Genomic DNA, 25005 nt, shown 5'->3' with positions numbered 1-25005 from the left:
TCTCTACAACCTGGGGCATTGACAATACTGGACTAGATGGTCCAATGGTCTGACTTCAGGCAGCTTCTTATGTTCCTAATATAAAATTGACCTTACATCCCCTTATTCAGTCCCAATGCAGTTTTTCCAGCACTTGCTACCCTCGGTCAGGCAACACTGAAATGACACCATACCCTCACTGATGAAGTGATGGCTGACATTCATTGGGCTCAGAGTCACTAGCAAGCACATGTTCTCCTGTTAACCAAAGGCACCTGCAGTTTGCCCCTTTGATTTCATACATCCAGAACCTCACAGCTTTGTCAGTCAAAGACGTAGCATTCACTATTATTCACATGATTCTATTTCTGTCTTCAAGCAGCAACAAAGGAACCAGCAGAAAGCAGTTTGAGACACAGGCTTTGTGTTTATGTTCCATCAGTTCAAGGACGTTTAATCATCAAAAAGGACAGAAATCAAGACACACACACCCCTTCCTCTGTCCCCACGCACCCACTCCCACCCCTCCGTGTGTGTGTGTGTATTTCTGGTACACATGGGACTAGTTTCCTTGTGATGTTGCAAGGGGTGTACAGGAAAATAAAGTTTACCCTTGGAAAAACAAATGATCCTTTTTAACAGTCCTGTTGATATTTTGATCAGTATCTTGCTTATTTATATCCTGCTTGTCAGAGAGGCATATGGCGGGCATGGATGAGTGACTAAGTGTGGAAACGTTTTACTGCTGTTTACACCAAATAAGTGTCTCCTGTGGGGAGGCGCTAGGTGCAAAGGAAGCTTCTGCTGGCCCAATAAATCAAGCACAGGAGCAGAGCTTGAGCCAGGACATTCAAGTAAAAGCACAGGATGCTACAGGTTGGCCTCGGTTATACCAGCCCTGCTGGGGGGCCCATGGCAGATTTCCCTTTGGAGAAAACAGTGACAAGGGAAAGAGCAAATTCCATGATGGCTGATTTAAAGGAAGGAGACCTGGAAGCCACACAAGGTAAGCCATGCAAACTGACAGGCACGGGCAAATCAGCCTGACAGATGAACCAAAAAAGCATACTGCCACCCCAGAGTTTACCTGCCTATACCAGTGTGTACGCAGGCCACTTGCCTGGATAGAATTGCTACGCACTCTTAGCAAATATGTCATGGTGCATTACATCCTGTGTGTACTGTGGGGCTTTGTGCTTGGCTGGGAGAGACCCAGGTTTTGATCCCTTCTCAGGGCTGATGTGGCAACAGATGCATAACTACTATTGTGTGTACAGGTGGTAGAGAGCTGATCTAGGTTGACCATATGAAAAGGAGGACAGGGCTGCTATATCTTTAACAGTAATGTAGAAAAGGGAATTTCAGCAGGTGTCAATTGAAGAGGGTGAAATTTCCTCTTCATCAGAACAGTTAAAGCTGCAGAAGCCCTGCCCTCTTTTGTATCTGGTCACTTTAATATAGCTAGTGTAGCTTTAACTGTTGTGATGAAGAGGGAATTTCACTCTCTTCAATTGACACCTGCTGAAATTCCCTCTTCTACATTACTGTTAAAGATACAGGAGCCCTGTCCTCCTTTTCATATGGTCACCCTAGATTTGCCTCCCCCAGTGCCGGTGTCATCCCACCTTTGGTTTTCAGAAACGGAGATCAGCCATTGTTTTAAAATGCATTACTTGGTGTTATCTGATACTGCAACACCTCCCACTGATTAATTGATTCAAAGTGCAATCCTGTTGATTGTGACCTTGAGGCTCGTTGGCCTCCAAACTCAGAGGCTTACAGGTACCCAATACAGAGTGGGAGGTGCTGAGAAGGTGATTCTCTCCTCACCACACTTCCCACCCTCCATTTCAGCTGGACAAGATTTTTCATCCACCCAGCTGGGGCATCTGTGAGGAGGAGGTAAAGAGGCTGGAGAGGCATCAGGATATCATGTAAGCTAGGGTGACCCTATGAAAAGGAGGACAGGGCTCCTGTATCTTTAACAGTTGTATTGAAAATGGAATTTCAGCAGGCGTCATTTGTATATATGGGGAACCTGGGAAAATTTCCTCTTCATCACAACAGTTGATGTTGATGTTGCAGGTGCCCTGCCCTCTTTTAAATCTGGTCACTCTAGTATAGCTCCTGCAGCTGTAACTATTGTGATGAAGAGGGAATTTCACCAAGTTCTCCATATATACAAATGACACCTGCTGAAATTTCCTTTTCTATGCAACTGTTTTATTTTATTTATTTATTTATTTATTTATTACACTTCTATACTGCCCAATAGCCAGAGCTATTGTTAAAGATACAGGAGCCCTGTCCTCCTTTTTATATGGTCAAGACATCCTCTTGAGTCACCTCCCTTCCCTGCCCACTGGAACACCCCCTTTACCTCCTCTCCAAGGTCATTTTTGTGATCTCAGAGAGGCAGCCAGAGCAGTTGTCTCTACGCCAGCTGCAAAGGGGCAGGAGAAGGGGCGGGAAATGTGGATTCCTGGGTCGGAGGTCGGAGCAGTCTTATCTCATTGACTAAGATGACATAACCTAGCTGGCATGAACAGCTTCAAGCCAAGGTGTGAATTGCCAGCCTGTGTGAAAAGGCTTGTTAATTCACTATAGGGATGCCAGAGAATAAATTACATAGGTCTCTGGGTGGCTACCCAGATCATGTAGGTATGCTGGAAAAGTCCACCTTTTGCTCACCAAACAACTCACTACAGATGGCTATGCCCCAGCCTTTGAATGGTCTAAGAGCGATGTTAGACAGGGAGAACCACAAAGCATGTGTGCATTTACAGAATATTTCTAGTCCAGCACATTTCCAAAGGTACATGGTTTTATTAGCATATCAGGGTTACACTATACTTAGGAAATCAAGGAGCTCAGCAATTCAGACTGACCTGGGACCTCGTTCTGAATCTAGACAAAGTGCATAAATATGGAATAAGCAGGAGGCTTTTTGCTGTGTAAGCTGGCTGTCCAAACATGGTCCAAATAAGCAAATCCCAAACTAAAGAAGTGCACAAGCTGCAAAACATAATGTTATTTGAGCCAGATTTATCCCCCCATGATATATATTGTTCTCACCCACAATTATACAGCTCTGGTGTGCGCAACTATGACAGTTTTTTCCTGATTCAGGTTAGCTTCCCCAAATTTATACCAGTCCTGCCTCATTTCCCAACACCTTTTCTCTAACTTGCTTTATTTATATTTTTGTTTGTTTATTACATTTATGTACCGCTCAATAGTTGAAGCTCTCTGGGCAGTTCACACACACAATTTTTTTTGCCCACCTTATGCTCTACATATTTTTCTTTTCTTTTCATGTAACTGTTTTGTTCCCAAGAACTTTCAGATGGTTTATCCCCACGGTGCACAAGACTCACACATACACCCTGCCACCACCTCCATCTAGATCTGTGCCAACCCAGGCTTCTGTTTTCTTTCTTTGTTTCCTTCTCTCAGTCCATCAATGTCCATATACTTACATTATCATCATCATCATCACATTTATATCCCACCTTTTTTCTTCCAAGGAACCCAAGGCAGCGCACATAATCCTCCTCTCTATTTTATCCTCACAACAACAACCCTGTGAGGTAGGTTGGGCTGAGAGTCTGTGACTGGCCCAAAGTCACCCAGTGAGCTTCCACGGCCAAGTGGGGACTAGAACTTGGATCTCCCAACTCCCAGTCCAACACTTTAGCCACTACACCACACTGGCTCCCATGCTTCCCATTACATGCTTCCCATTACCAAGTGATGAGAATTTCCAGAGACAGCACGACAGGGTTTAGTTTGCTTTGCATGAGTGGGAGAAATAACAGATCAGCCCACACTTGCTGTTTTAGGTTTGGAGTTGATAGAGGTCAAAACTGTGTTTTTCCCCTCCAGAATTCTTCATAAAAACTGCAAGCTAAACTGTACTAGCACTTAGCATTCAGTTAGCACCTGTCGTTCAACAATTTATAGCATTGTTATATTATTAATTTGTACTGCAGAGATACTACCGAAATAGAAACGCCAGAACACATCCACGGGTGTTAGCTGCAATGGCTCAATGCTGAAAATAAAGAGCAGTGAGTGACAATTAAGTGCAAAACCAATCTGGAAGACTCGTGGTGTGGTGTAATATTTGTTTCATTTACAAACATACAAGCAGAGTATACTGGAAGCAACGTGATGCTCCTAGACCAGACAGCAAATCTGCTACCCCTTAGATTCTAGGAAGAGCCTAGAGGTGCTTCAACTTTGAGACAAGTTGCCATTCGCTCCTTTCCCAAATTCCAAACTGTTGCTCTAAGAGAGTAAGAAGGAGCCTTGCTGGATCAGACTGAGGGCCCATCTAGTCCAGCACTCTGTTCACACAGTGGGCAACCAGCTGTCGGCCAGGAAACCACAAGCAGGACATGGTGCAACAGCCCTCTCCCAACAGCTGGAGTGTGTCACCTTCCCAAACTCTGATGGGTATTGCATTCCAAGGCCAGTAATAGATTCCCAGCTATCAAGAAACTTCAACATCAGGTGACACTTTAGGCAAAGCCACAGCAACCGGCACACTAACGATAAACGAGTTCGCCAAATTTACAACACCATCTTCAATCCTCAGCAAAGCAACAATAGCTCCCAGATGGTTATTACATTTCATTGTCATTCGCTACTCTTTATTTCCAGAATTGAGCCACATTGCAGCTGACACCCGTGGCTCTGTTCTGGCATTTCTATTTCTGGAGCATCTCTTCTTTGCAGCACAACGTAATAATATAACAATGCTATGAATTGTTAGATGACAGGTGTTAACTGAATGTTGTTAGGACAATTATTATGAAGGATTCTGGGGAATCAGTTTTGAACTTTTATCAACTCTAAACCTACAACAGCAATTGTGTACTTACCAGTCATCAGCAGGACCATGCAAATCACAGTAATATCCCACTCATTCTCAGCTTTAAATATTCAATATCTATTGTGCTTCAATCACTACACTTCTCAATGGTATTTTCTAATATAAACCTTCTGCAGATCAAAAGCATTAGGCCTTGGGCAGCCATTCCCATTATCTCACAGATTTGCTGTCTTTTGGTAAAAACATGTTATATGCATGTAATGGGAAAGTTGGGTCCAGTGTGCCTGGGAACTCAAGACTCACAAGCATATAATCTTCCTGATGTTTTTTGTTTCTGCAACTCTCAGTTGTGATCCCCAAATTTAATGAGAAGCCAGAGCAATAGAGTGTTATATTTGTCCAAAACTCAACTGCCTCATGACCCTGAATTCATTTCACTATTAGTCCTTGTGAATAGCGCCAGCATCTTTAGAAAGCCTGAATACATCCCACTGCTGAACTTTGATTCACCATTAAGAAACCCTCGATGTGGACAATCTAGAATGCACGTACTTCCATATTTCATAGATAGCGCAGAAAGGGACTGCATTTCTAGCTACACTAAGGGAAGCAAAGTACACCCCCCCCCAAAAAAATCCCAATGTCGAGTATAATCTGATGGGATCTGAGCTAACGGTGATAAACCAAGAAAGAGATCTTGGGGTTGTAGTAGAGAGCTCAATGAAAACGTCAATCCATTGTGTAGCTGCTGTAAAGAAGGCAAACTCCATCTTAGGCTTTATTAGAAAAGGAATTGAGAATGAAACTGGCAGTATCATACTGCCTTTATACAAATTTATGGTGTGACCACCACACTTGAAATCCTGCATGCAGTTCTGGTCACCATACCTTAAAAAAAAAAAAGATATTGTAAAGCTGGAAAAAGTGCAGAAAAGGGCAACGAAAATGATCAAGGGGCTGGTGCATCTCACCTGTGAGGGAAGGTTAAACTGCTGGGATTATTCCATGAAGCTGATAGGTGGGAGATTCAGGATAGATAAAAGGAAGTACTTTTTCACACAACTCATAATTAAACTATGGAATTCATTAGATGTAGTGATGGCAACCAATTGGGATGGCTTTAAAAGGGGGTTGGACAATTTCCTGGAGGAGAAGGATACCAATGGCTACTAGTCCTGATGGCTAAGTGCCACCTCTGGTATCAGAGGCAGTAAGCCTGTGTGCACCAGTTGTTGGGGAACATGGGTGGGAGTGTACTGTTGCACCCATGTCCTGCCTGTGGGTTCCTGGTTGAGGGCTGGTTGACCATTGTGTGAACAGAATGCTGGGGTAGATGGACCTTGGTCTGATCCAGAATGGCACTTATGTTTTTATGTCTGCACAAATAAATGGTTTATGACACCAGGTGAAAGACAAGCCCTCCCTGCTGATATGGCTTTTGAGACAGGTGTATTGGTGGGACTATTATGAATCAGGATAATTAGGGTTTCCTGGCTCCTGATCTCTTTGTTCTTTCAGAGCACATTTACATGGGCATAATAGAGGCCAGTGATCAGTATTGTAGACTCTAGGTACAGCTTCAAAAAATTGATTTTTAACTCTTAGAAGCCTGTAACTGCAGCAGTATTTGCTTTGTATTTCCATACATACAATCTTCGAACAAAGAAAGTGTGCCTTTAAGCCAGTTTTAGGCATACCTACTCTATTTTAAATGCCTAACTAATCTGATTCCCTAATGAATAAACCTGTATCCATTGCACAATATGCTAATGGGCTTAAACAGATCTTTTGGGTTTATATGAGAGACCGAGGCACCCTGAAATACCTAGACGGCTAAATCAAACCCGTGAGGAAAATTAAGAGTGAATTTTCTGATGATGCATGTCAGGTTAATGAAAACACACACAGAGATTTTTTACCAACAGTTTTCAGGCAGAATTAAGGAATCTTTCAAAAGGTGAGATATTTCACACTAAATGTAGTGCCTTATTTTACAGAGTTGGCCAATTCATTTAAAGTTGCCTTAGAAATCCCCTCCATGATTGAGATATGGGATAGCGACGCCATCTCCTGCTTAGACTGCAGTAAATTTGTGGACCAAAACAAGTTTCCCAAGTTGAATGATCAGCGGGACACTCATCAACAGCTCCTTGGTAAGTCTACTAAAGAGCTGAAGAAACTGGCAAGGGAAGGATGTTGGGCTAGAAGTCGTGCCTTAAGGGCGCAAGCTTACCAGCACATTATCCAGGGCGTACCCTGCCGACTCATGACCCCAGACGCCCCAGTCTACCAAGATGTTGCCAGCAAGCTCTTTGTAAACGAGAGTGAGAGCTTTGACCCCTTGCCCGAATTCCTGGCAGGAAGCATCATGCCTGAATATTGCCTCACCAAGGAAGGGGTAACTGCCATGAAAAAGGTACTCATCTGCATTTCCAACCTGTACCCGGACATCACCTATTGTCCCCTCCTTCCAGCTGTGACTGCCCTGATACTCCATTACAGCCAGGACGAAGCCCAGTGCTTTGAGAATACCTGCCGACTCCTCTACTGCAATGCTCCCCACACCTCCTACATAGACCACTCCTTCCTCGCTCATGAAGCCTCCTGCATGACCTTTGGGGACCTAGCCAACAAACACTGCCCAGCTGCCCACCGACTGATAGCAAGCTCCTCAGACAACATCTTTGAAGTGTATTCTGAGTGGCTGGTATGGCTCTTCGAGGACCTTCCATTTGATTATGTCATCCGCATCTTTGACATGTACCTTCTAGAGGGGCAGAAAGTCCTCTACCGAATTGCACTGGCCCTGCTGAGGCAATACCAGCTCTCTGTGACTTCAAAAAGCCTGGAGGTGACTGATGATATCAAAGGAAGCTTGCAGGCTTTCATGTGGGACATTCACGAGCACATGACTGCTGACAAGCTTCTAGAGAAGGCATTTGGCATCCGGCTTTTCTCTCGCAAAGAAATCTGGCTCCTTCAAATGGCCAACAGGAAGGCACTGGTGGAGAAGGGAGTGACCGTGGTGCAGCACAGGTAAAAGATGGTCAGTTGCTCCCTCTTTAGAATGGGAACATTCTCTGTTGACAAACAGCCAAGCCAGCTACAGGGCACAGTGTTCAAGTGCCCATAATTGGAGATCAAAACTAATTCAAAAATGCCCCCCCCCCGTTTCTCTCAGCCCCATTTCAGTTGCAAAGGTAGGTGTGTGTGTGTGTGTGTGTGTGATTTTCCTCACATCCTCAGATAGTGTCTTATCTGCTTCCCCGCCTCCCCCGCACACTCTGCTGCCAGCTATGGTTCCAAAAAAGCCTCTCTGGGAGCCTGGGAGAATACCTGAACCATATGTGATGGGTTGTATGTGGCTGCTGGCAGCCAGGAGAATCTTGGTGGTAGAGGCATGCAGAAGGTCCTAGGTTTTATCCCCTGCATCTCCAGATAGGATTAGAAAAACTCCAGACAGGGTTAGAACAGTGGACTAAAAAGTGGGTAAGAGAAAATGGAGATTGTAGAGAATTGACGAAGTTTGAGGAATTAATAGTTAAGAAAGAAAATGATAAGGGAAAAAGAACAGTGTCAAAAGGATTAATGAGTGAAATATATAGAATACTGTTGGAGAAAGGGTCGATGGATAGTTCAGGTAAAATGGTTTGGGAGACAGACTTGAATGTACAAATAGGACAACAGAGCTGGGAGGGACTATGGAAACAAAGAGCGTTGAGAAATACGTCAGTAAGAATAAAAGAGAATTATTTTAAAATTATATGGAGGTGGTACCTAACCCCGGTTAGATTAAATAAGATAAATAATCAACATCCAGCAAATTGTTGGAGAGGATGTGGGGGAAAACGAACGTATTTACATATGTGGTGGGAATGCAAATATGTACAAAAATTGTGGAAGATGGTGTTTTTGGAGATTGAAGAAATCGTGGGAATGAAGATAGAGCGAACACCTAAAGTAGCATTACTGTCACTATTTGAAGATTTAAAATGTAAAAAAGAAACTAAGGAACTGATAACGAATTTGCTGACTGCAGCAAGATTGATTGTAGCTAGGAACTGGAAGATTCAAGGGGAATATTGTATTGAAGGATGGTATAAAGAAGTATGGGATATAGCTATTAATGATAAATTGACTTGTAATATTAAATGGAGAAGAGGTATAGCTAAAACAAATGATTTTGAAGGAATTTGGAAACAGTTCCTAATATTTGTGTTTTCTAAGGGAAGTGGGGAACCACCAGCAGAAGAAAGTATGAGATTTCGGAATCAGGAATGAGATCCCGAGGTGGGGGGGTGCACTTGTATGTTAAGTTTGATTATGTTATATAGATATGATATCGATGTTATCCAACATATATAGTATGTTGTTTTGTTTTAATTGTAATGGTGTATGTTTAAGTATTGTAGAAAATAATAAAAAGAAAAAGAAAAACTCCTGCTTGAACCCTGGAGAGCTGCTGCCAGTCATTGTCAACAATGTTGGGCTGGATGGCCCATGATCTGACTCAGTATAAGGCACCTTTTCATATGTCTATCAAATATCAGCATGTCTGAGGTGATAGGCTGTCCCTGGTTTATGGGGTATCTGTCACCTTTTTTTAAAAAAAAAATATATTATTGGTTATATAGACCAGATGAGTCAATATTGGAGTAGTAATAATAATACTTGGTTAAACATATAGTGTTACCCATCAGATTGTTTCAGCTGCAATTGTAACTTGAAATACGAGAGGTCAGGATTGCTCAATTACTCAATGGTTTAGAAAGCACAAAGACACATGGAGTTGGCAAAGTGATATTTTCCTTGGACCAGCTTCTTTTGATTAATGAATTGACAAGATTATGCAGGTTGTTGCATTGATTCTCTCCAAAAGTAAGAAAACATCTCACCTTAAGCGGGGTGGGGGTGGGGGGAAGTCCTATAACTCCCAGCATTCCCCACCCCAGCATGGCTGGCTGGGGAATGCTGGAGGTTATAGGACTTTTCTCTGTCTAAATATTAATAGGATTGCAACTTAAATTATTTTGCATCTCATTCTGTGGAACCAACACAGAATTCTGCACTTAAAGGTATCTTCTACTACCCAACTTAACCTATCAAGTGTTGGCGGTGTGTTCTGCTAGCTGTATGTTTGCAAGAAGATCTTTGTCTGTCGTAAAGGTCAGGATCTTTGGAGCTGCTTGAGGTACAGGACTGATTATTTCCCCCTTTTTTCCTCTGTTGCACAGACAACCATTCCACCTCACTGTGAACGCACATAATTTCACATCTACCATTGTTACTGCTCAGGAAATGCGCATTGTGTGGTCCTGGATTCCGGAACGATTTTCTTTGTTCTCACCTCTCCTCTTATTCTCAACTTCTGAAGATGGATACAGCTTGCAAAGGTAAGCTGGTAGCTGCAAAATTAGAGTCAGTCAGTATCTTATCAGGACAAGAAAATGAATTGAATACTGATTGCAGTCAGTGTATTAAACAGAGGGAAAGAAACACTGGAATAATAGGGCTATACTTTTGGGTCCAACTTCTTGGACAGATGTCGCTGGCACAAAATACTCCCCTTCCTACACTCAAAATAGCTACACACACGAGGGATGCCCATGGGCAACACAGCATATTGATGTGCTCAAAAAGCATATTACCTCTAGATTACCTGTGGTCTTTAGGGCATGTCTGTGTATTCTTAATTTTGGAGGTAAGATCCACACCATCTATACAGGTGGGAATGAATCTATGCTTGCTGCTGGTCCCATCTGCCCAGTAGAGCATTGTGAGATAATTGTGGCCCATATAGAGTCTTTACAACCAGCTTCCCACTTTGGGTGAGGAAATATCTACTCATCAAGGACAATTCCCATGTTTGTAATATTATATTGTTTAGTGCCCAGTTGGTAGCATGGAAAAAGCTACCATAGAAACATACTCTAAGGTTGGCCACCGTTGTATTTTCCTAGCTGTATTTTGAAAATGCATATGTGGAAGTGGCTGAAGAGATGTGTCCTGGTAATGTCAGAAGGGTCAAACATGAATATGTGATGAATATATGAGAAAGCTCCCCAGGACCTCCTCTGCAATTTGTGCATCTCATAGTAGCATCCAGCCTTTCTGACACTAGAAAGAGATATGCCTCCAGCCATTTTCTGTCTAGTTTCTGATCTGCATTTTCAAAATAAAAGAAGGGAGCCACAATAAAATCCATTGCACATTGGAACAGTGATGTAACAGTAGCAACACATCATGTTAGAAAGAGCCCTAAGAGTGGAAGAACTGTGAAAATTCCTCCTGCCCCCTCAGAAGATGCATAGTAGAATCAGAACCAGAGGGCCTACATGGTAGAAACACCCAGGGGCATCCAATAGTTAAGACACACCCACATCCAAGCAAACACACTTTCACAATCTCAATTAAGCTGTCAAGATCCTGCGTGTGCCACTGAGATGATGATGTGTTAAGGTTTTATCTGAGCAATTACCTGCTTCGCTGAGCAAAAATTATGGCTTCCAAATGTCTGCTTTGCCAGCTATTACACAACGCTGAACAATACTGGAGAGGGACAAAGGAGTGTCATTGCCATCGCTCTTTTATGGGTTTGTATAGGCGGCCTGGTTAACATAACAATAGTATTCACAGAGAGGTTGTCAGCAATCACTACAGGTTGCTATTCCCACAGGTATTTTAAGTAGTCATGTCAATCCCCCAAAGAAAGAGGTGCTCAAACAGATTGCTCTACCATGCAAAGTTAGCCAAAGGGAATGAAGTTCCATATGAGTTTTTTGCCTCAGGTGGGGTAGGGGGCTTATTGGGCTTGCAGTTCAGTAACTGCTAATGGGAGTCTGCATTACCTCTCCTGCTTTCACCAGCAATGGACTTGGTCATCAGCAATGGACTGGTGTCCTCTTTTGTCCACTCTTCTCGTGAAGCATTTCCCCCTTTTTTTGATGATGCGTAAGTGGCCACCCTACTTGATCCTAAAGATCCTTCCCCAAACTCAGGCAGACAAGAGGATGCAAAGTTTCATGAGGTCCAGATCGATCAAGGCAGAATGTGGCAAGGAGTGTTGGTGGGAAATGTAATGCCATCCGAAACTAGAGGTGTAGACACAAGGAAAGGAGAAGGGTTATATTGCATATCATGGTGATGTGGCTAGGAGAATGAAAAGGTCACTGCAGCAGTATGAAAGATGGACAATCTACTTCTTGGTCCTTGCATACTTTAGAAATTGCCTCTGTTGGCAGAATTGTACACAGCCCAATAGTCTTACCTTGCTGGCTATTGTTGGTATCCCAAGGAAATCAGAGAGAAAATAGGATGGGGTCTCATCAGACCATGTCGAGGGACCTTGAATCAGTTAATCCAAAATTTAGATGGATGAGACCATGGGCATGTCTACACTATACTTTTTTCCTGGGGTCATCCCTGTGCGTCCAAATGATGCACAGGGGATCCTGGGGTCAACCAGGGACAACCCTTCCATTTTCCCAGGGTAACTGCTTCTGCAGTTATCCTGATTTTCGCTGTGGTCCCGGGAGCATCCTGAGGAACGTAGCTGGTGTGGGCACCCATCCCAGCTTCCCCCTCCCTCCCCACGATAGCAGGGCTGGGCATGGAGCTGTTTGGGGAGGGCTCCATGGCCTTTGTGGGGGGCAGCAATTTTGCCATCCCATGGATGGCAGGGGGGTTGGGCGTGGGTTTGTTTCTTTTATCTTATCTTTTTTCGCCGGGCACGGGCACAGCTCCTCTTAAAAGATTAAAAAAGCTGGCCTCAACATACGTTGTGCGACTACCAAGATGCTGGGGGAGGATAGAAGAAGCAGGTAAGTCCACAATCCTCCCCCCTCCCTCCTTCAGGTGTAGACATGCCCCCATCTCTACTATGTGCCTGTGTAGTATGGCATGGACATGAGAAAATGTGGAAAGCATGCAGTGGATCTGGCTAATCAGAGGGGTTCATTTCAGGTAATGGGAGTGCCTGTTCTGTTGGACAGGTCACAGTCCATTCCATCCCCACCTCAGTGCTGTTATGGGATAGTTTTCCTTGTTATTGCTGTCAGATTCAGTTCACACCAGTTCCTTTTTGTGTGTGTGTGTTTCCTACAGATTTTATTCCTGCTGTGAAGGCTATGAACCAACTGTATTGCTGTTAAAAACCACACTGGGGGAAGTAAGTGCCTTCTGAGCATTCAAGAGAACTGTGGGTGGGGTCTTTTTTTCCTATGGTGCTATGATGGGAATGGAAATATCAGATTTTTTTTTTAAATAATCCTTATGCAGGACGGTGTGTACTCTGGATTAAAACGGAATTCCAAAAGTTTTGCCCTAAAAGATGCTCACAAAAGGGCCCCCAATTCTGCATTCATTTACTCTTATGTAAAAATTATGTATTTCTGTTGTAACTAATTCTGATCTCTGTGTGCTAGGGTTTGCCAAATCAGGAATACTTTTGAAAGAATGGGGATGGTGGAGGGAAACAGAGGTCAAGGGCAGAACGATTAGGAAGGTTATAAAGGCTGGAGTAGGGACATATATTTAGAGATACAGGGAAGGATATGGGGCTGTCAGGACAATAGGGGTGCTTCCATACTGTTTGGATCAGAATGTTAAAGAAACATGCTTCTGTGATAATATACTTTCTTGACTCCTGAGTTCGCTCTGATTTATAGCAGCTGTACATTTTAGAATTTCTTACTTCTCATCTCTCCCATATAGGTATGTGGAGCATTTCTATCCTCTGACTGGAATGAAAGAAAAAAAAGTGGGGGAGCATCAAGTTTCTTTGGCACAGGAGAATGCTTTGTTTTCACAGTGAGTCTAAAATTAGTTCCCATGGTGAAGACCTATTTTAGTCCTTTTTTCCCACTGGTCTTCAACTGGTGAATCAGGGCCCACAACTGGGTCGCAACCTGACCTAAGGTGGGTCTGATGTATAGTGAAGTCTACAAATATGTTGTAAAAATTAAGAAGTGGGTCCCAAAATGCACTGCCAGTTTCCTCCAACAAATTACGATATTGAGAGATGACTACACTGATTACTTTTATATACCCATCTCCTGTTAATAAAGACCATCATCAAATCAACTGATTCTGCAGCCTTAGGCTAAAAGTGCAGCATAGTAACTGGCACATAGAACTTCCTGCATGCACAGAAGCTGCTCATTCAACTATACTACATAGCTAGTCGATTCTGCTGCGTCCTGTGGGAGATTGGGTGTTACCATCTACTACCATGACCATTTAATTATGAAATGACTTACCATTCCCCTCCCCAGCTGGGATGGCCTAAAACATTTTGCAAGGACAAGATGGCGTCCCTAGCCATTCCATATACAAAAGCCAACTAGGCTGTGTCAGTTAACATTGGCAATGGAATAGCATCCTCCACCATGCCTGAAGGCAGGAGGTAAGCTTAGGTGAAAGGCAGACCATGTGGCACACAGTTCTCTCCTCCAACACCTTGCTGCTTCCCAACATTGCTTCACATTGCCTAATGGCAGATGGACCTGCTGGAGCTGGACCTGCTGCCCCCTCCTCCATGTTTTAATACTTTTGTAACTCAACATAACACCTTGTGCATCTGATGAAGGAGATGTGCGCTTATGCTTACGCTGAGGTGCCACAAGGCTCATTGTTGCATGCATTCTGGGTTCATCTCAAGGTCTCCGGGAACTCAATCAAAGCCAATTCCATCAAGGAGCTACGCCTCAGTGCTTCCTATTCATGTGCTCTCCTAACAGAGCATACAGAATAGACAGAGGTAGGATATACCTAACTTTTGTCATCTTTGTTTGAAAGGTGCAGCCTGAAATAGAGCGATACGAGTGGGTTTTCATCAAGAAGCCAGAACAAGCCAAAGCTATGCCTCGTTCCCCACGCCAGCGTTCTCCATCTCCCTTTCCTTTGGAGGGTCACACAGCAACCAGCTCAAAGCACCTCACTGTGCCAAAGTTAGACATGATTAAATACCGCCTCTCTCCATTCCTGGCAATGAGACACTTCAAGTTACCTTCCAAAACAGCCTCCATGTTTATGTCTGGAACTCAGGAAGGAATTGTCATAGGTAATTTTTACTAACATTATAGCTGCTGTAGAGATGCAAAAGTGTCACAAATACTTCGGGCTACCCAGGTCCAACCAAGTGAACTTTTCTTTAATTCAGACAGAAATAAGCTCCCACTTGCTCTCATAGACCCCAGCCACTAGAAGCTGCAAGAAATCTCCTCTCAGGTTTCACTAGACTTCTCTTTCTTTACTTCCCAGGGAATTGCAACAGTGCCTGCCTTGAACTCAGAGCCCTTTGCAGTGCATAAGAAATAGGAAAAAGGGGATTTCTGTCTGTAAAAGCTCTAAATGTGATCCATTTACCTCATACAACATATCATGTCTAACCAAAGTAAACCATAGAATATGTTTACTGGAGATAGGGAAGAACAGTTGAATCACGGAAGAGAAATTGCATGGAAGACAGTGTAAGAATAGCCTATACTTGGATTTCTAATTGTGTTGCTTTCTGATGTGCCTTACCTGTTAATGGGCTGGTGTCATACTTTTATAATAAAGTGCCCACTGAAGTATCTGTATTCCATCTGAGTGGCTATAAGCCAGTGTGGTGTAGTGGCTAAAGTGTCAGACTGGAAGTCGGGAGATCCAGGTTCGAGTCCCCACATGGCCATGGAAACCCACTGGGTGACTTTGGGCCAGTCACAGACTCTCAGCCCAACCTACCTCAAAGGGTTGTTGTTGCGATGATAAAATGTAGAGGAGGAGGGTTATATATGCTGCCTTGGGTTCCTTGGAGGAAAAAAGGTAGGATATAAATGCAATAATAAATAATAAATAAATAAAGTTTACCTACATCCCCTTTTGCCTACTTTGATGCCCATAACATTTATAATTTAAGATACGTACCGCTTGCAGCTGGCCATACCATGGTCATGCCTTTCAGAAAATCCCATCGCTAGATGCCCCTATCAAACTATTTGTGGTTCATTCATTTCAGCTCTGCACTGCCACGGCAAAAACAAACAAACATCCTTGCAGGATGTGGCCTAGGCAACATTGGCATCACCTGGGAGAGCCGCTGCTAGTTAGATAACAAGGGGCTAGATGGACCAATGGTCTGACTCAGAATAAGGAAGCTTCCGGACTTTGTGAGGCTGCCCTTTCGTTTGCAGGCTTCTTCCCACACTCCCAAAGGAAGCTTCTCAGTTAAGAGATTAATTCAATCACAGCTAAACTGGGAAGATTTCCTTGTCTACCAGTTTTTTGGTGTAACAGGTTACATATGAGGAGCCCAAGGTGCAGAAAATGGCATTAAATGGCAGGAGGAGCCCAGTGTAACGGTGCCCACCAAGGCACATTAAGGAGAAGCATATTAAACTGTCGTCTTTGAAAGAAACGTGGAATCATATACATGCTGCTGCTGCTTTATCTTCTTCCTCCTCCTTGCACATATAGCACACCCACTCCCTGGGTCAGGAAAGCTGTTTGACTCTGAAAGTCATTCCTGCTGTGAGCAGGCGGCTTGCTGATTGTCTCCCTCCCTTCCTCATTCTATCCTGATTCTTACCCATTCTCCTTGCACAACGGCATGCATTTACAGATCTCAGTTTTTCCTTTGGAGGGTGAGAGTGTTCAGCTTCTAATTTATTTATTTTTTAAAATACTTCTTCTAACCACAGGATACACCCAAGCATGCAGATACATCACTCTTGTTCTGTGGCTGACAAAGCTGTCGGCACAACCCACCTGAGTTCAGTATTAGAGGGAGTAATCATGAATCAGGGACATAGAAGTATTTATACTTGTAAATTAAAATAAATAAATGGGGGTGGGGGTTCAATGAGGGCTCAGTGTTCTCCAAGAGCAATGGAATGTTGAATGTTAGTTGGAAAATGTCAGTTGTGGGGTGGAGATTGAGTTGCTTGAGCCTCCAACAGTTATCCTGGAGGGTGAGGAACCCTTAACAAGAGCTAGCTGGGACCCTTAGCAAAAGCACTCCTGTTAGTGGGGGAGGATACACTGCAACATTTTGTTGCAGCTTCCTCTTGCACCAACATAACCTGTGATAGGATTCATAGGGGCACTGAGTCACAAGAAGCCCTTCACTGACACCAGAAAATCAATCAGAAATCTTACTAGCAGGTCTATAATGAGTCCTGAATGCTTGCATGCAGCAGTACACCTACTGGCTATGCTCTGTGCATGCAGAATAAGGGACTGTTCTAAACTGGGATCATTGTGCTGGTTGTGCTACAGGCAAGTTCTCTTGCAGCAAATGCAAACAAGAGAGTACTATTCTGCTAATGGCAGCCGCTAGGAGGCAACAGTACATGGCTATGTTAGCAGTGGAAATATCCAACATACTTTTGCATATGACCCACATGAGACACACCTCCCAAGTATTAATACTTTGTTTTGGAATGTCTTGCAAACAATGTTGACATTTAGGGCAGGTTTACTCTCCTTAAATTCAAGATCAATTCTCTCACGGTCTTTAAGCATTTTACTGAGCTGTAGATGAAGGCCTGTATGGTTGTTACTAGGGCTGTGCACAGACCCCCCCCCCCGATCCACTACTTTCGGATTGGGTCCGCTCCGCTCCACAGATCTGGATCGGAGCCCTGCTATCCCCCCGCCCCCCATAAACTTGCATTGCAAAGGTGAAACGCCTATAACTTTTTTAGTTTTCAAGTTAGAAACATCAAAATGGGCACCATGATAGCTTGTAAATAGATCCTTATTCATGCCCATTTTGAAGGAAATCAGATCATGCCGATTTTTGGGAAATTTTTAAATTACCCCCCCCTCCCAATTTACAGAAATGCAGTTATCTCTGTTATTTTTTCGATACACACATAGAACTGAGCACCATGAGAGCTTCCACATAGGACCTTAGGCATGGCCACTTTGAAGGAAATTGGATCATGCCCTGATTTTTGAGGGAAATTAAAATTAAACCTAAATCAGAATCTTCCTCTCAGGTTAACCACTTCAAAAATGAACACAGAGAACTTCAAGATAAAGTTTCTCTGTATGCCTCTTGCTTAGTCCCCCCTTCCAACATTGGGAATGGAGGATGCTTCACATCAGGTGACACTTATCAACACGATTGGGAGATGAAGCATTCAATCAACACTGGGAAAAAAGGTTCCCCCTCCTGCTTTTACCCATTCAATAAAAAATAATAGCAAGCAAACCGCACAACGAAAAATTCTGAAAATCTACAGAAATGACCCCCAGTCATCAATCTCTAAGCACAGTAAGTTTCAGGGATCTAGCTTTAAAAACAAAGAAGGTATAGGTTTTTTTTTCACCCAATGCAATCCTATGTAAAAAAATTCCAAAATGGTGATCGGAGCTCCGAAAGCAAGCAGAGCGCTCCGCAAATGAGTGAACCGCTCCGCTGCCCTCCCAACCCGATCCATATTTGCCTTTGGCGGAGGCAAGTCGGGTCGCTCCACTCCCGTTTCTACGACCCATAGTAACTTAACCAGTAGACTACATACATTGTTAACCTGCACGCAGAAACATAGACTTCTTAAAATTTAACTGTTAGGAAAAGAGATAATGAAACACTGAACATTATCTAGAATTATGCTTGAAAACATAATGAGCAAAAGTCCTTAACGATCTATATTCATTTTCACCAGGTGGTGGTGGAGGCCAGGCTTTGTTTATTGATGATAATCTGCTTCATGGGAGAACAGAACACTGTGAAACATTTGACAACCCTCCTCTTTGCCAAGAAAACTTCCAGGTGCAACTATTAGAAGTCTGGGGCTTTCAAAATTCCTGATCATCTCCCCCGCCCCCATATCAAGAAATATTTTAGCCTGAGATTCCTCTCCTGAGAACTACACGGTACATATAGCAACTGGAAGTGAAATAAAAGACAGTGGATGGTGACAGACAGATGGAGATGTCAAGCATCAGGGACAGCTCTTCTCAATATTTTTGGGAATTAAACAATTAATACAGTCTTCTTGGCAAGAATCTTTGGGGTATAATAAAACATATTAGGTTATGTGATTTGCCGTTTACCCCCATGACTGTTCTACTTGGATGTTTGAAAGGTTTGATTTTGGAAGAAGATATAGAATTACCATTGGTCACATGTATTTGCTGCTACCACCAAGATCTGCACCTGCGGCGGCTCCATGCCCACCCCTCATTTAGCCCAGGGGTGGGCAACTTGCAGCTCTCCAGATGTTTTGGCCTACAATTTCCATCAATTGTAGCCAACATAGACGATGATGGGAGTGGAAGGAGGGCCACTACATGACCAACCCTGAATTACACAAACCATATTACTTCTGAGGAAATCTCGAAAAACTTCTATATCTGATTGGTATGGTCACATATGGACACTAGCTTTTCTATCAAAACACAGGTATTACAAGAGAGCTAAATATATATATATATATGAATGTATTTATAAATCAGTGGGGGGGGGGAGAATGTGAAGATAATATGTATATCTATGTGCTTTATTTTCCTCTGTATGATCTTTTTGCCAGTATGTATCTTTTTACTTTCTGAGATACAATTTGTTTGAATTTTGACATAATAAAAAATATTAAAATAGAAAAGACATCAGATGGCAGATACCTGGCCTTTAACAACATTTCCACAAGAGGAAATGTGCGGATTTCATTTGATACCATATGTTCCATTGACAATCTCCTCGGTTTCTTTTTTTGTTATCCTATGCAGCAAATACTAAAAAAAGGAGGGTGGACCTCTAAAGACAATCACTAAGATAGGTCTATTCACCTGTAACTCAAAACAAATCCAAATGTGCCCTTCTCCAACCTGACACTTTCCAGATGTGTTGGAACCACAACTCCCAACATTCACAGCTGGCTGAGGATGATGGAAGTTATAGTTCAACACATCTGGAGGGTGCTAAGTTGGGGGAAGTTTGACACAGCCACTTCATTATTTCATGCTTGATCATTGTTGTTACCTTATGAACTTTGAGAATGCTCATCACAACTGGAGCCAGTCCTTGTATATAAACTTTATGACAGTGCTTGAAAGTAAACTTTACAGTCAGTATCTTCCTTTCTAGCCCCACAAGATTATGCTATGTAGCAATCATCTTTAAAATCAGCATGCACTATGAAAAATAGCATACACTGCTCTAAAATGTAATTGTGCAGGTGGCCTGGAAGTATGGCTGCTTTTGCCAGGAAAGAAAGTTACTACTAAATTACCATGGTTTTCTTGGCCTTTAATTTCTGCACTTCTTTTAAAATGAGGTACTGGAGAATAACATGCCACATTTGTATTACATTCACCAACACCTGTGTAGTTCTGCATCTGTGCTACAGAGACTCAAGCAGACAAGCAGGCAGCCTGTACCTTTGGTCAAAAAAAGATTGCGGAATACCCTAGAGCTATCATAGACCTTCTCAAGAAAAAGGCAGGAGACATCTGGTGACCGGGCTGCTCTCTAGACGACATGCTTTTTACCAGGCCCTCTGGGCATCTTGCTGGGTATATATGTATAAAATTAAGAAATGTCAGTATTCTACAAAAAAGAATAAAAAAGAATGGGCCTTTCCTCTTAAAGAGTGAATGCTTTTACATTAGGGACCAGAGCAGAGAAGCCTGCCTTCCCCACCTATTCTAAAGATGAAAGAAAATAAAATTGTCTTTGGCCTTCAGGGCTGCCAATCACTCCACATTTCAGTATCATTCCTGTCTACTCTGATGAATAAACATTGTCGTGTTGTTTTGCATTGTCGTCAAAGATGTATATTTACAACAAAGAGAACGTTAGGACGCCAGCAAACTTCATTGGTATTCAAAATACCATCGCAGTACATACATCACTATTAAAGTTAAAGCACAGAATATGTTGATAGCATTGGGAAACATGACACTAAATGCATTTTAGAGTCTGTCTAGTAAAACAAAGCTTCCTGGGCTAACAGGATGTGTAATTGAAGACAACACTTCATGAATCTGATGAAGCGGATTCTAATCCACAAAAGTTTATTCCATAATAAATTTGTTAGTATTTAACTCTTGTTTTTGCTGCAAGAGATGAATATTGCTACTCTTCTGGAAGATACATTCAGTGATTGTATTCTTTTTTCTTGTGCTTATTTTCTCCATCTATTAAACAGAAAACTAATCAATATACCCCAAGATAACATTTTCAGAAAGTCTATGGCAATATAAGGATGAAAATAAAGAACAGAACAAGGGAATGTAACAACAGCACATACTGGTCATAACTATAGATTTTACAATTGGAGATTGTGGTCAAGTGACAAACAAAAATACAATTGTTCCATCATGGGTGGTTTAGAAGAGAGCCCTCGGCACAATGGTTAACCAGAGAGAAAGGGCCAGGCGATTTGGGATGAATGTGTATAACAGAATGTTCAGTGTCTGTCACAGGAATGTACCAGAACTAAGAGTCAAAAGTGAAGGTAGAAGAAGGACATAAAAGTACTGATAGATAAACATAAGAGGTTTGCATTGGATGTGAATGGCAACCAACAGAAAGAAGTGACGTTTAAGCCATTCTAGAACATTATTGTGTGAATTGTAACTAGAACCTGCATCTACTGAGAGACCTTGCAACTTATACAATATTTGTTGACCTTAAATTGAGTTGTATCCAAACATTACATAAACAAAGCAAGATTTTTTACAATAATAATAATAAAGCTATTTTTTTAAACATACACATTATTTACTGCAATTCCTTTCAAATGTGTATAACTTATACAATATTGTTATGTATCACTTAATGTACTAGATTGGGGAAGGTTGTACTATTAGCATACTTTAAAGCACCCTAATTAAAAACAAAAACAAAACCGTGTCTGGCAGGATATACACTACTGCTTTGTAATGGTATCGAAGTGCACTGACAACTGTTGGGGCCCATGAGCTCCCATGAGCACCAGCGATTTATCGCATGCTCACCATGCCTGGTACGCGGTTTTGCAGCCCAGTATTCACATGACATCATCCATGTCCTGCACTCATTTTCCCTCTTTCCCTCCATGTTTTGTTTCTATTTGGAGCAGGGAAAGTCTTTTTTCCCTCCATACAAAATAAATGTGCTCCTCCCTGCTGTGTATTGCTGTCATTGCGTTCTATCTGACCATCCTGTTCTTTGTGGGGGGCATGTGTGTCTAAGGCTGGTCTTGCTAACAAAAGAGGAGGGTGGGGCAGTTCACGTTCTCCTCCCTTGTAGTTCTCTGACTTGGTCCTCCAACTTGGTTTATAAGGATCCTAGGGAAAGCATTGTGTGTTCTTTTTCTCTCCCCCATGTTCTCCTAACTTTTACAGTGCAACAATACTTTGTTGAAATGAGGATAGGTAGACCAGTCCATGGACATGCAAGGGGTTGGCTTTCCTTAATCCCATAATTGTATCATTACACCATTTCAGCCTACCAGAATTACATTCAATTGCATTTGCCAGAATGGGGCTTAATGGAGTTTACTCAAAGGTAAGCATGCATCGGATTTTAGTGTGACTTGGATGTAAATGCAGTAGAAATCAATGAGATTTACTCATCAGTAAGGAAAGCAGCAGATCTCTATTTTATGAACTGGAGATGCACAGCTTCGCATGATCAAAGTAAAGGAAAATAGATCCTGCACAACTGCAAACAGGTGGACTTTCATACTGGTGGACTATCAGGAAAAGGGTTTAAGGGGGGAATTTAAAAAATCCTAAAAAATCAAGGGATGAACTGATCTAATTCAAACTTGACAAGGCTAAAGCCCTCTTTAAGAGCTATCACTGTGCCAATTTTGATCTCTTTATCTTTAAAAATTACACAATGTAAGCATTTTTGTTACCTTGGAACAAAGGAGAGGACCTGACCACTTTTACAAAAGAAATTAGTTAAAGTGATTGTTTATCTGCTTACTGTTTGAAACGAGCAAAACAAACATTGGCTCCTCCCCCCCTGTAAATCTTTCCCAAGCCAAGGGGCAGCAACACTCTTGGCCCATGCGCTCCCTCCTGCTTTCTACAAATGCCCTCCCTTCCTTGGAGCTTGTTTAATATGATCTTAGGGGAAAGTATAGTGTGCTGTTTTACTGCAATTGCAGTTTCAGGCTGCTGTACTATTGTATTTGTGTAGAAATAAAGATTTATTTTTAAAAATAATAATAATTAACTTCTGGGGAAAGGAGAACATAGGGGATGGAGCAGGAGATTTCGCCAGCATAGTAGTGCTCCAGGTGAAAAGATACATGAGCTGAAAAAGTGCAACAATGCACACACATGAAAGTGCCCAGCACTCAACTTGCTAAGGAAACGGAGGGGGGAACTGTGGATGAAAACTGGATAAAAAAAGTAGGTGTGATGGAGCTCCATGACACATTCCATATACATTTTCAAACCGCTTCCATAGTGTTATATGCTGCTTGGTGTAGATCTGGCCTCAGTGTGGCTTGACACTGCATGCTTTGGGACTCATTTGTTTATATGCACCTTCCCAAAAGCATAAGGCATAAGATGGTTGACTCGATATGTTTCCAAAGAAAAAGCATCACTGTGTTTCCTGGATATACCCAAAATACCTTTAAAATAAATTTGATCTGGTTCAGAATTGTTAAAAAGGAACATAGCAGGTGAGTTCTGAGGAATTCAGTGGGAATAGAATTCTAAAGATGTTTAGTTAATGCCTAAGACTTATTGGGTTGTGGTACGTGCTCTGGGGGACAGGTGAACTACATCAAGAACATTGACTAGCAGTAGAATTGGCATTAACCTGACCCTCTTCTTGGATGCCACAAGTGCAGGACAGAAAAGGCCACAAGAGACTAGCCTGTGCTGAACTCTGTGCTTAAGAGTATTCCATCCAGCTGGGGGTGAGTTAACCCATTTTCCTCCCTTTATTTAGTAGACCTACAAAAAGGAATGTATCAAATGTTCCTGAGCAAAAATCCAAGGGAATTATGCATCACAGGAGACCCAGGGCTTGTTTTAAACAAGCAATTTAGCACGCTTGTGACTGGCCACTCACAGAAGTTCATGGGTAATTTTGACGATGTCGTGAGCCTCCTGCATGTCTCCCACTTCTTTTCCTGATTATTCTGTTTCAAAAGAAACCTAGGAAAACCTGATTTTTCTGAAAGTTGCACTGTAACACAACCACTAGAGGGCACTGCTCCCATTCAACTATATGAGCTGGGAGTTTTTCAGTTACAGGCCACGTGGTCGCTACTCTCTTCCTGGGTAATTCAGCTCATTTCAAATATGGAAGAAAAGCAGGAAGCCGAGCAATGGTAAGGAAACGTGATTTCCCCCTGTCTGAAAGCACACCAAGTTCTTTCTTCTCCCTCTTCAGTTATGCTAATAAGAACACAAGAAGAGGCATGATGCTGGATCACACCAAAGGCCTGTCTAATCCAGCATTCTGTTCCCACAGTGGCCAACCAGATGCCCATGGGAAGTCCACGAGCAGTACATGAGGACAATAGCACCCTCCTGCTCACGTTCCCCATAACTAGCATCATCATTATTATTATTATTATTATTATTATTATTATTATTATTATTTTCATTTATATACTGCCCCATAGCAGAAGCTCTCTGGGTGGTTTACAAAAAAAGGATGCTTTGATAGGCATCCTTCTTCTGAGACTGGAGGTAATGCACATTTTGTCCTCTTACAGGTCGCAAGTCTCTGCATACTGCTGCAATCACTTCATGGTGTGTCTGCTCCCCCAGATTCCCATGCTTGTGGTTTGGCACTTTATATAGCATTAGAAGTGAAGGAAGTACCCTGGAAAAGACAGGTTCTCCCCCCACCCCCGAATACCCTCACCTGCACTGTGAAGCTGATTCACAGTTGTTGCTATTCTTGCAGTCACCCCCATTTCTCATGTTTGCCTAAGATATTGACACATGTGGAATCCAGGGATCAGATGTGCTGAAGAAGGGGCAGCCCATCACTTAAGTCGGTGACAGTCAAGTTCTTCTGCTTGGGGAGCAAGACTATTAATGATACAGAGTGAGATATAAATGTTTTAAATAAATAAATAATACATAGGTCAAGTGTGGGTTTCCTGGGCCAAAATATCACCTCTAATGTACAACAGACAATATCTAAAATATGAGACCTTAATTTTCAAAAGGAGGGAGGCAACACCTAAAGCTCAAGAACTCTTGGAGCTTTTCTACACCAAGCTTTTTATCCCGCA

At 42.5% G+C, this 25005-nt stretch overlaps 1 protein-coding gene across 1 annotated transcript; it reads left to right on the top strand.

Annotated features, from left to right (window-relative positions):
• Nucleotides 1-846: 846 nt before the first annotated feature.
• LOC134396699 (TBC1 domain family member 24-like) lies at nucleotides 847-18614 on the top strand. The gene is made up of 7 exons (XM_063123249.1): nucleotides 847-985; nucleotides 6814-7852; nucleotides 10051-10209; nucleotides 12920-12983; nucleotides 13529-13624; nucleotides 14612-14876; nucleotides 18469-18614. The coding sequence occupies exons 1-7, from the start codon at nucleotides 847-849 to the stop codon at nucleotides 18612-18614; spliced, it is 1908 nt and encodes a 635-aa protein (XP_062979319.1).
• The last annotated feature ends 6391 nt before the right edge of the window (nucleotides 18615-25005 follow it).

The sequence above is a fragment of the Elgaria multicarinata genome, chromosome 3 (genome assembly GCF_023053635.1).
Source record: "Elgaria multicarinata webbii isolate HBS135686 ecotype San Diego chromosome 3, rElgMul1.1.pri, whole genome shotgun sequence".
Taxonomy (NCBI): Eukaryota; Metazoa; Chordata; class Lepidosauria; order Squamata; family Anguidae; genus Elgaria; species Elgaria multicarinata.
Note: the sequence above shows the minus strand (reverse complement) of the source record. Positions and strands in the feature narration are given on the sequence as shown.

Excerpts from the sequence above, each read along its gene's own strand:
- LOC134396699 (XM_063123249.1), top strand. The coding sequence starts at position 847 with ATGCTACAGGTTGGCCTCGGTTATACCAGCCCTGCTGGGGGGCCCATG. Across the intron at positions 7,853-10,050 it reads GTGACCGTGGTGCAGCACAG|ACAACCATTCCACCTCACTG; the intron begins GTAAAAGATGGT and ends TCTGTTGCACAG. Across the intron at positions 14,877-18,468 it reads TCAGGAAGGAATTGTCATAG|GTGGTGGTGGAGGCCAGGCT; the intron begins GTAATTTTTACT and ends CATTTTCACCAG.